The 12,508-nt window shown below is 39.6% G+C and overlaps 1 protein-coding gene across 1 annotated transcript in view; it reads right to left on the reverse strand.

Moving 5' to 3' along the window:
- Nucleotides 1-12,508, reverse strand: part of FAM13B (family with sequence similarity 13 member B) — a 61,486-nt gene continuing 48,978 nt past the window's right edge. Inside the window, exons 15-21 of the mRNA XM_080920327.1 lie at nt 9,105-9,334; nt 6,128-6,211; nt 5,793-5,888; nt 3,526-3,609; nt 3,268-3,431; nt 2,499-2,600; nt 1-1,196 (exon numbers count right to left, since the gene is read on the reverse strand). Coding sequence (XP_080776453.1) covers nt 1,073-1,196; nt 2,499-2,600; nt 3,268-3,431; nt 3,526-3,609; nt 5,793-5,888; nt 6,128-6,211; nt 9,105-9,334 — 884 coding nt within the window. The 3' untranslated portion in view covers nt 1-1,072. The remainder of the gene's footprint in view (nt 1,197-2,498; nt 2,601-3,267; nt 3,432-3,525; nt 3,610-5,792; nt 5,889-6,127; nt 6,212-9,104; nt 9,335-12,508) is intronic.

Raw genomic sequence — 12,508 nt, forward strand, 5'->3', positions numbered from 1 at the left:
TTTAAAAAAGCACCGGGGTGGGGGTGGGGTATGAGGAATGACCCACATCTGTCATATTAACACAAGTTACTATCCCATAAAAATGATTAGCAGATCACCTGAAAAGTCATGCAAAGCCAAAGGAAAAGAAGATGCTAAGAGTCTACAACAAGGAGCATACCACTGCACATCCTGTGAGCGGCTGCTAAACCAGCAAGCGCCTGGGTGTGAGAGAGGTCGTCATGTGGAGATGAAGCCCCCTGAATAAACATGTAAAGCTGCAGTGGTCTAGCCCTTAGAGAACACACTGAGGTGTATTCGTTCTTTTGAGGCCCCTCTGATACACACAAATCTGAGCACCACCAACGTCCCTCCACACTGGCATGGCTATTTTCTCACATTATCTGGAGGTGGATTGGGGACAGCACAGGGTGTTTGATCCGGACAAGTCAGCATTGCCAGCTGGTGACAGTAAATGAAGTCCTGCAGGCAGCATGTGATGTGTGTAATGTTGCAATGACTAAGCAAGGCTGCTTTGTGGTCTACCCGATGTTCTCTTCGCTCAGGAGCTGTGACCACTGAGTTGCAAAACTCTAGCTAAGACTACCTGTGCAGGTGTCGCTTTCAACTACACAGAAGCTGTTCCAATGTAGGATTTGAAAATTCAGTTTGGTTTTCTAGAACAAAACACAGTTACATATGTCACACTTATAGGCTATTCTTTTTAAGTTTTCAGTCGTTTTGTAAGAAAAAGGCAACCGAAGAATTTCATTCAATGTGAAGATTTTCCTCTCAATTTTCTTCAGTAATAATAGCAAAAAAAAAAAAAAAAAAAAAACAAAAAGTAAACAAAAAAAAGCCTTGTATTTCCAAAGTTCTTGAAGTAAAAAGAACAAAATTCTTGTCCTTTGCTAACAGATGTGCCTGTGGTGAAACAATGAAGGAACGTGCATGTTTGCTAAGTGAGGAGAGGAGAGGAACAGCACGGCTCTCCTTCCCTACGACAAAGTGAGTGCAAGTGTGAGCCAAGTACACATGGTGAACCATCAGGGAGCACACTCACTCTATGATGTCAACTTTCAAGCAACATATTTTATATGGACTTTGAAGAGTCTTGTTTGCTGATAAGAACTTCAAGAAGTCTAAGCTTGGCTTTAATTCTTTTGTATTCCTTATATTCCTCAAGGACTGGAACACGGTCCTCCTTCTGGGCATTCCTGGGGAAGAGAAAACTCTGTAAAATACTCAAGTTTGCTCTCATATGGAGCATGATGTTACAAATTTTAAGCTGAAATAGAAGCTGCTCTGTGGACTAATTCACAAAGAACATCAGTACTATGTCTACTAATACTGTTATACACCAATAAGCGGCTAGTCTAAGTGCTAGAAGGCTACCATGACACGTTTTATACATTTAGTAAACCATTCCATTAGTGGTTACTTTAATCATCAAATTACCTCAAGTATAATTTTCTTTCAATATAAAGAAAAGGTGTGTGGAAATGCCTTTATATTTTCTTATACTTCGTTATGAGTACATATGTCTTTCTGTGGCTCCTGCAAATACTTGTGCACACTCTTAGAATTGAGTAATTTTCTGAGTAACTGGATGACCCTACCAGCCAGTGGCTGTGACAAATTATATCCTGGCCCCTGCTGCTTTTTTAGAGTTTCGCACTTATATGGGTTAACATACATGACTTAAAAAAAAAAAAAAAAAAAACCAGGTCAGGAAGACATCTGGTATCCTCTATCACTCTTCACTGAGGAGCCTGAGCTGCTGGTTTTTTGTTAGACTGGCTGTTCAGAGCCCCGGGGATGCAAGGCTCCCCAGCTCCCAACTGTACAGGTCAACTATGCATACCAGTTAAAGGCATGTGGCTCACTGGTCTATAGGAGCCACACACCTTCTAGAGGTGTAGGTGAAGAATTATTGAGAGCACAAAAGAATGTTATACAACTGGCCAGGAGAAGCGGTACATGCCTTTAATCACAGCACTTGGAAGGCAGAGGCAGGTGAATCTCAATTTGAGGCTAACCTGGTTAGTTCCAGGACAAACCCTGCCTCAAAAATATATATATATTAAAATTTTTTATTTTATTATTATTATTATTATTATTATTATTATTATTATTATTATTAGTCTTTTGAAGTGCTGAGGATTGAGATTTGTCTAACAAGGGTCTTGCACATGTTAGACAAATGCTTTTTTTGCACCAAGCTAATCCTAGCCCTGAAATGTTTCTTTTAAGGCTAACACTCTATAAGCAATATATCTAACTTTTTTCTTAGTGTGGGGACCATGAGGGCACATGTGCTATGACATACTTGTGGAGATCAGAAGGCACCTCTTAGGAGTTGGTTCTTTTCTTTACCTGTATAGGTGTTGGGATCAAGGAGGTAGCCAGACTTGGCAGCAAGCATTTACTCCTGTGTTTCCATGTACTCCACTATCTCAACAGACATTTATGAGTTGAAGGAGAAAGATGTCAACATCTACAAACAATGCTTAACAAACCTTCCATTTTGTTGATAAAACGCTTCTTCAAACTCCCGTAATGTTTTACGTAGTTTCTTTTTCTCAGCTCTGGCTTTCCAAAGTTGTTCCAGTAATTCAGGCCTAAAGTTAAAATGGTAACAAAACATTACTAATCGGGTACAGTTTCCTTATTAACAGTGGTTCTGGCTATAGCTTTTAAAAACATACAATTAAATCAAAAGATTTTAAGGTGCCAGTCTCACTACTTAAACTTTTCCTGCAGCTGGGGGATTGCTCAGTTGATAAAGTGGTTGTTGCACAACCCTGAGGAACCTGAACTCGGTCCTCAGCCCACATAAAAACTCTGGGTGCCGTGTTGTACACCTATAATCCCCAACTACTCAAGAATCTCTGGACAGTCAGTAACCAACAAGCCCCCATGAGAGGTGTTGGTTTGTTTTTTTTTTTTTTTAAAGTGTGGGGGGGTGAGGAATGAGTGGAGAAAACTCATTGGTTAAGGGCACTGGTTCAGTTCCTAGCACCCAGAGTGGCTTACAGCTACTGTAATTCCAGTCCCCGTAGAAACGGGGAGATATGATGGGATAGGAAATATGGAGGGGAATCCAAGAAAGAGGATAACATTCGAAATGTAAATAAAATATATCTAGTTTTTAAAGAAACAAAGAAAGAAAATGGAGTGGGGATGTAGTACTTGTCTCCCACACACAAGGCCCTGGGTTCTATCCACAGCAGCAGGGGAAAAAGGAAGGAAATGGGACTCCAATCTGTACTAGTAAATCACTCTTACATAGAAGCTGCCCGAGTACTTGATAAGCAGAGATCCCGAGCCAGTTTTTCTTGATTTTCTTCAGCATCAGACTCTGAGTTTTCCAAGGATGACTGTGTGTGCACAGCTGTGCTCAAGATGTCACCTAACTCAGAGGAGAGACTGAGACCATCTTCTTCTTCTTCCTAAAATGAGACAACCAAGCAGAGCCACACAGATCATGACTTTCCATGCTCCTGTTAGGAACATAATGAAAGAGTAACTTTTTTACATAAATACCTTGATTTCTTCAAAAAAGTGTGCAGTTTCTCCTTCTATGATTGGCTGTAACATCTGACCCCGGCGCTTCGTGGAAGGAGACCCCTGTAATAATCAGCAACACCGAGTTTTATACTGCACACATTTATATTTGGTGCAACTTTACATTCCTATCATGGGATGTCACTGCCACCTAACAGAAGCTCAGTCCCCAGCAGCCCAAAACTCAAGCAAACAAAACTCAAAACAGACAAAATTTAAGAAAAAAAATCAAAGGGACACAAAAACCCATGAAGTGTGTTTTGTGTTGGCCAACTACTTTTTTGAGATTTCTTTTTCTTATTTGAAAGAGAAAGAACATGAAGGTGGGAATTTAGGAAGATAGGGAGAATCTGGGAAGTTTGGGGATGGAAGAATATATATTGCATGAAAAGTTTCAATAAAAATAAAAATACATATGTATAATTTTTCAAAATCTTTAATCAGTCTTTTAAATTTTTAAGCCATTCTTTAATAAACTCACATTTTGTTTTTAGTAACAGCTAAGTCTTACAGGAGCTCACTCTGTGCTGTCCATCTTTCAAGCTCAAGGGAACAGAGTGTGATGTAGAAAGAATGAGGCTGAAGATGGTGAGTTTTGACTTCAGCCCTCTTCGTCTGAAATAGGGTTTCACTATGTGGCACAGGCTTGTTATATAGATTATGAGATCCTCCTGCCTCAGCCATCTCACATGCTACAATTACAGGCAAATGCCACCAACCCAGCTCAAGTATCTTTATTCTGAGGTCTGAGAACCCCATAAGATTCTTCTTTAGAAACAAAACTAAGCCAAACTAAAAGCTAGAGTGTAATATTCATCCCAGCATGCTAGGTGATCATCACACAGCGGAGCTGCGTCCTAACACTCCCCACTTTTAACAAGGTTTCAAGACAGGGCTTTGCTTTTGCACTAGCTGGCACCAAATTGCAATCCTCCAGGCAAAGCCCTGAGATTTGTATCTGAGTATTACAGATTTCAGTTTTCTTTGTGTTGGCATACTCACTGGCCTAGCTCCTCTGATGGCTAAAGCTGGAAGCCACCTTGGACAACACTGCAAGACCCCACTTTAAAATAAGGTTTTTAAAAAATGTACACAAATATGGATAAGCAGTATTTAAAATACTTTATTATATTTCTTTTGTGTGTGGTTATATGTGTGGGGAGACGGTGTGGATGTACCACAGCATGTCTATGAAGGTCAGAGATCATCAGACTTGATGGCAAGCACCTTTAGCTATTAGCTATTTCTCTGGCCCTGTGAATTAACATTGTTTAATGTCATCAATTTAGACTTTTATCTGTTTGTATGTTTGTGTAGCCTTGGCTGTCCTGTAAGTCACTCTGTAGACCACGCTGACTTTGAACACAAGAGATCCACCTGTCTCTGTCAGGATTAAAGGCATAGGCCACTGCCACCTACCTGTCTTAGTTTTGGTTTTCTGAGACAGGGTCACTTGCTCCCCCCACCCCCTCCCCTTTTCTCTCCCTCTCAGTCCTGAAACTCCCTATGTAGACTAAGCTGGCCTTGAACTCACTGAGACAATCTCCCTCTAGTGCTAGGATTAAAGGTATATGCCAGACACTTAGTAATTAGCATTATCTTAACGGGTTCTTTCTTTAAACCCCATTTTTAGGGTCAGCAAGATGGTTTAACCTCAATGCCAAGCTTGACAACTTTGAGTTCCATCCCCATAAACCTGCTGTCCTTTGAGCTCCAACACTCTTACCATGGCACACATGCAGCCCCTTAGAGAAATGTTTAAAACTCATTAATGTTGTGATGTGACTAGAGGACAAGAACTAAAATAGCAACTAGGTAAGGTATCCCACACAAGTACTATTCTGCCATCTATGCAGGTAAATCTGCACTCCCTAGAGCTCAGCATCATTCTCTCACCATGTGTTGTCTGTCAAGACTTAGTGCCACATGCCTAGACGTGTTCGCAATTTACCTAGATATACATACACATAAGCATTTTCTATTCTTTTAAGATCCATAATCTCACCTAAAAACTTCTCATGTATGTCTCCAAAAATACTACTAAAATGTGTTCGTGTTTCATCTGTCTTCCTTCCTTTACTTTGGCAAAATAAACTCAAAAATACTTGCTCCCGGCATGGCAATGCATGCCTATAACTATAGAACTTATACGTTTTGCTTGTATGGGATAGTGAGTTCCAAGCCAGTTTTGGCTACAAAGTAAGACCCTGTCTTTAAAAGCAAAATGAAGCATTTGTTTTACTTACAAGGACAGGAGTAATGCTAGCTCTTGTCAGCATCTGTTTTACAAGCCTGTATCTGTCATAGAGAGGCTTAACAATGTGCCTTTCTTCCCTGGTCACCTGAAACCAAAAAACAAAAACAACGAAAAAGTGAAGCAAAGTTGGTTTACTGTCAGAAACCTAGATATCAGAAACAAAGCAGTGTGACTCCCTCACCCCAAACTTGATTTAAGTAGGCAATCTCCCAACTAGCAGAAATAATGTTTGATAAAAACAGTTCTAAAGAATACAGACCACAGAAGTTATTTATGCTCTTTTGTAAGGCAGAAACCAAATTGTCTTAGCAAGAAAAGAATTACCGGCCTTCCATGCTGACTTTCATAGTAAAGCAGACTTTTCTGCAGAGACGTTTTTTCTTCTATCAGATGATCTTTTGTCATTTTCTAGAATTGGGAGGAAGGCACTGGTGTCATTATTCTCTTTATGCCCACGGCGTAGTCAGTTAGGTCAAAGGACAATGTAGACAAGGCATTCTGGATTTGCAGCAACATTTTTCAGTATTCTATACAATCTAAACCTCTAGTGTATCAATAAATAGTGTTTTATGGCTTAATTTATATTTTGTATGAATTAGGAATATTAGTTTGGGTACCTAAACCATCTTGTGTTTAATATCCCAAGCTATAAATCAGCAATTGTTCCTCAAAGGACTAAATTCCTTAATGTAAAAGCACTTGCAGCAGTGCTTCTGCAGCACATAGGGAACTTTCATACCTCTCTGACATTTTATAATTTTGCAAAGTCTTCTGTTATTACAACAACAAATATGGACAGACAGCTGGCTCAGCAAGATCCAAAGTGCCTGACACACAACCCCGAAGACCTTAGCTCAATCCAAGTTCAGTCTGCAGAGCCCATGGGAAAGGAGAGCTAACTCTTCAAACACCCACCTCTCCCCCGACACCACCACCCCCTCTTACACACACACACACACACACACACACACACACACACACACACGCGCGCGCGCTCGAGTGCACGAGTGCAAGAGAGCTGGGGGGGGGGCATCATTGTGGTGCAGAGGCCTACAATTCCAGCATTCCAGAAGCAGAAGCAAGAGGAACTTCGAATTTAAAGTCAATGTGGCCTGCATGATAAGACCCTTTCTCAAAAAACCAAGGACTGCTAATGGAATTCTGTGGTGCATGTGCTTAGCTTTGGACAAGAACCCCTGGACTCAATCAGCACCATAAATAAATATAAGTGATAGATGAATAGGTGGGTGGATGGATGGACAGACACTAGAGAGAGAACAACAACAAAATGTATGTGGATGTAGACACACATTTCAGTAGATAAACAGATTTTATGAGTCTGTGTCTCTACTCTAAGAAAACCCAAAGCAGTATAGTGTAAAGATCCCAGAGAAAGCTCAAAATGCCAATTTACAACCTTAAACCTCTACTCTTTGACCTCATGTTTCCCTTTGTATACATGGGTACACATTTTACAATATAATACACTTTTAATACTCTGAATGGTAGAGAAGGCAGAACTCCCTGGGGATATCTGTATATAAAAATTTCCTTTTGCTCCACAGGCTCATCCGTTACCTCAATGAACTAATTAATGTTCTACAAGATACCCTGCCACTACACTGAAATCTACACATTCCCAGAATCCCTGCCACTAGACTAAAGTCTACACATTCGCAGATACCCTGCCACTAGACTAAAGTCTACACATTCCCAGATACCCTGCCACTAGACTAAATAAAATCTACACATTCCCAGGGATTGGTGACAGTTCTCAGTCTCTCAGCAGAGGAAATAGAGATTACAAACAATTTACCTGAGAGTTGCCCTGTGTAACAAAATCACATCAAATTATATTCATGCACTAGGCAATAGTGCAGTGTAGATCCTATAAAATACTGTCATTTTATTTCAAGTTTGAACTTTAAAATCTAGCATAATAAATCTGAATAAAGCTAATGCAGTCCAACAATTTTCAGGAAGAGGAGACTGTTGTCCTAACAAAAGTAAGAGGACCCAAAAAAAAAAGGGACAACAAACAAAACCAAACCAAACAAAAAGCTGAGGAAGGGATGAGAATAAGCGGTCCCTGCTCAAGGGAGACAAACTGTCCAACAATTACATCAACAATGTGTCTGGTTCACCACCTCCTAGACAAAACTTCACCTGAAACTACTTCCCCAGCAACCTCATCTATCAGATACTTGGTTAGCAAATGCTCTGCCTGGAAGCCTCATAGAGGACTTTCTGGAATAATGGGGCTTACTTCAGGTACAGTGAAGTCTTAAGCGAGCAAGGCAGAAGCCAACAGGACAGACACTGGACAGTTGATCTTGGCTCTGTGCACATGGAGGTACATGAATCCACACAAGCATATTCCACTCATAAGAGTAACAGGTTTCTTTTTAAAAAAAAGTAACTCATGTACTCCTAATACCAATTGATCACCTGATTTTTGGGTCTATTTTTGTTGTTTGTTTGTTGATTTGTTTTTGAAGAAAGGGTTTCTTGAACTCTCTTTAGACCAGGCTGGTCTTGAACTCACAGAGATCCACCTGCCTCTGTCTTCCAAGTGCTGGAATTAAAAGTGTACACTTCTACTGCCAAGCTGGGTTTTTATTTTATGATTATTTATATACATGAGTGCTCTATTTCCATGTATGCCTGCATAACAGACAAAGCTATCAGATCCAATTACGGATGGTTGTGAGCCTCCATGTGGGTGAAAGAAATTGAACCCAGGACTTCTGGAAGAGCAGCCAGTGCTCATAACCTCTCAGTCATCTCTCCAGCCCCACCCTTCTCCTTTTCTTTTAGTCAGGGTATCATGTAGCCCAGGCTGGGCTCAAACTCACTATGTAGCTGAACTCCCAATCCCCTGCCTCCAATTCTCTAGTATTTGGATTACAAATATGTGTCACTATGCCAGGCTTTCAAGACAATATTTTTCCCCAGTGGCTAATATCACCTTTATATCTCTTATAGGATTGCTTGAAAGGGGGAAAAGAAAAGAAAAAAAGAAAGAAAATGACAGAATCTGTATAATTTATGCCAAATACCAAGAACTCAACACACAAAGCTACTGTTCAAAGCTAGCCATTTTATCTTCTACATAACTATCTTGCTGACAGTCTGCCACATGCCTTAATACATAGTACTCTGGGTTTAAAAGCAGATTTTGGAGTTGCTAATCTGAAGGTTAGAAAAGTCAGAATGTCTAGCTTTCACCCTGCTATGTTGGTTAATTTGTTTTTGGGTATTCTAAAGACTACCCCAGGCAGAGACTGTAGCTCAGAACTACCTTGATATCCTCAGGAAGGTGCCGCTCAGCACGGTTTTCCTTCAGTCGTTTTGTGATCAGTTCAAGAGTTGCTTCCTTAGATGGCTTCTTCTCTTTCTGAATGACTCTGGGCTCACCTTCACTCTCACCGTCTTCATGATCTAAAGAAGAGCCAAAACTTTTTGGCAGAGTGTTACTCCGAGGACGTGTCTGAGGCACAAATTCTCCATCAGAGTTTTTGTGTTTTGCATCTAAATTTCAGAAATAAGAGGATTAATAATTGGTAACATATAGGCTCACATATTTCAAAGTCACACATTTAGCATACAGTGTACTTGTCCTTTCAAACAATGCCCACAGGGAGCCCACGTAAAGTACAATACTCTGATAAGCACTGAAAAGAAGTCACCTCCAGGTTCATGAAAGAGCCGAGCATGGGCAGGGCATGGTAGCACAAAGCTTTAATCCCAGCACTAGGGAGGCAAAGGCAAGGAAATCTCTGTGAGTTCAACGGTCTTGTCTACATGGTGTGACCCTGTCTTTAAAAAAAAACACAGAAACCTGATTTTTTTAATTTTTGATGATTGAGGAAGATTGATACTGAACTCTGGTCTGCACACATACACAACAAAATAAAATAAGTGTTGGGAGTCAGAGCTGTAAAGAGAGTGAGTGTGCTTTGTGGAGAAGAAACAATACTAGATGAAATTAACAAAGATGGTCTCTCTGAACAGAGCCATTCTAGTTAACATGGAACTAAATCTAGCACACAAGACTGAGGAGAAAAGCACTTGTCCCCAATTGAGGCAATAGCCTAGGCAAATTCCTCCAAATCTGAAAACAAACAAAAAAGAAACCACATGATAAAAACCTACAAAGGACAGTATGTGCAAGCCATACTTAAGAGCCATAGTCTAAAATATGAATAAATCAGAATAATGATACAAACTGTTAACACTGTCTTTACACAGAAACTTTTAAAGTAGTTGTGATTATTAAAGCATACTCAGAATAAATAAACTTTCACAATAGCAACACTATATTAACATCCAAAAACACATAGTATAATTTGTGGTTTAGAAAGAATTCACAGGGGGCTGGGAGAGATGGCTCTGTGGTTAAGAGCACTGGCTACCCTTCCAGAGAACCCAGGTCCAATTCCCAATACCCATGAAGAGAGCTTAAAATTGTCTGTAATTACAGTTCCAAGTGATCGGACATGCTCACACCAATGTGTGAAATAAAATTACATAAATTGTATTTTAAAAATCTATAAACATAAGCAAGCATACATATGCATTTTTTAAAAGTTTATAACTTAGCAGTTAGTTTTTGTTTGGTTGGTTTGATTTGTTTTGTTTTTTGAGACAGGATTTCTCTAGGTAACCCTGGCTGTCTTGGAACTAACTCTGTAGCCCAGGCTAGCCTCTGAGAGTTAAGCAGTATAGCACCACTGTTAACAGAGTTAAGTTTTCATAGTGTAAAAAAATTCACTAATCCTAGGGGCTGGAGATCCAACAGAGCCTCCCACATGGCAAGGCATGTACTGTACAATGAGCAACACTCCCAGCTCCTAATTTTATCATCCTAAGAGAAAATTTTACTCTCTGCCCAAGCACAAAGATAAACTATATAGGATCAATTCATCTATGAATCTAATCTAGGGTGTCTTTCAAAAACAGAATACTCATACAAATAAAGAGACACTGGAAAGAACGTAGCACAAAGATTCCCATTTCTTTGCTGCAGGATATTTGATCACACTTTGAACCCCAAGATTGTGTTATTTACTGAAAATTCCTGTTTCTAGTTGTGTGGCTCATCCCTTGACACACATCTTTAATCCCTCTGGCTGGAATACAGACATACCTTTAATACCTTTAATTCTAAATGATAAAGGTAAACTTAGTTGGCAGAAGAAATCACCCATGTTTGAATATTATGTCAAGTTAAATGACAAAGTTTAGAGATTTGATAGAATATAATATGCCTAACACGAGAAGAGTTGGGAAGGGTAGAGAAGGAAAGGGAAGCTACTTAAGAGAGCAGTGCAGAGACACGGGAGGCAGAGGAGAGGAGGGATAGTTACAGGGAGACAGGTTACAGAAAGAACAAGCTAAACGCAGTGAAGACAGAACAAGCCAGAGAATGAGAAGGAGCCAGAAGATCAGAACAGACTGACAAGAGTTAGGGTGAGGTCAGGCAGAGCTATTCAGGAGAAACAGAGAGAAGCCAGATTGACTTAGTCAGCTTGGAGAAGAATTTGAGCCAGAAGAGATGAGTTGAACTAGTCAGCCAGAGATCAGAAAAGAACTAGAAAGGATGAGTTTAATCAGCACTATGTCTCAAAGGCTGAAAACATTCTAATTCTAGGCCTAGATAAAACTACATGAGGGCTAGAAGCCTCCAGCACTAGGCTAGGTTAGGAGATGAGGTGGTAAGCCTTAGAGACAATAGTCACCTCAGCTGAATAAAAGTTACATTTACATTTCTTAATATGCACTACTGGCCTTAACAACAGAACAAAAGAAAACCTAGTATTTTTTTCAAAAAAGTTCCAAGATAGGTTTTTTATTATTTTTTTCTCTTTCAACTTTATTTTTTAAAAAAAGAGAGATGTACAGATTTTTAAAGGCATTTTGGCATAAAACTATATGAATATATTTTTGTCAGTACTTAATTCTTTTAGAAGTTTGATAGTATGCATTGAAATCTACTAGTTACCATAAGCATAAAGTACATGTAGAACAGAACATAACATGGAAACAGAGTTTTCTTGGTGTGTATAGACTAAACATAATGATTTTTGAATACTAAAAACTGCCACAAGGCTATATTCTTAGCTCTTGAATTATTAATGATTTAAGGTCCAGGAGTATCACACTCTGAGAGGGTGCTATACACTTATTCTTTTTCCTCAGAAGGACTGAGGCTTTCACTTTTTGGCCTTTGTTTTTCTTGAGCTTCATATGGCCTGTGAGTTGTTTCTGGGGTATTCAGAGCTTTCTGGGGCTAGTATCCAATTATCAGTGACTGCATATTATGTCTGTTCTTTTGTGACTGGGTTACCTCACTCAGGATAATATTCTCTAGATGCATCTGTTTTCCTAGGAATTTCATAAAGTCATTGTTTCTATAGCTGAGTAGTACTCCATTGTGTAAATGTACCACAATTTTTGTATCCATTCATCTACTGAAGAACATCTGGGTTCTTTCCAGATTCTGGCTATTATAAACAGGGCTGGTATGAACATTGTGGTGCACGTGTCTTTGTTGTATGTTGGAGTATCTCTGGGGGTATATGCCCAGAAGTGAAATAACTGGGTCTTCAGGTAATTTTGTTTTTTCAAGACAGGGTTTCTCTATGTAGACGACTGGCCTCCAACTTAAAAAGAGATCTGTCTGCCTCTGCCTCTCTAGTACTT

Source organism: Micromys minutus (genome assembly GCF_963924665.1).
Source record: "Micromys minutus genome assembly, chromosome: 8".
NCBI classification, from domain to species: Eukaryota; Metazoa; Chordata; class Mammalia; order Rodentia; family Muridae; genus Micromys; species Micromys minutus.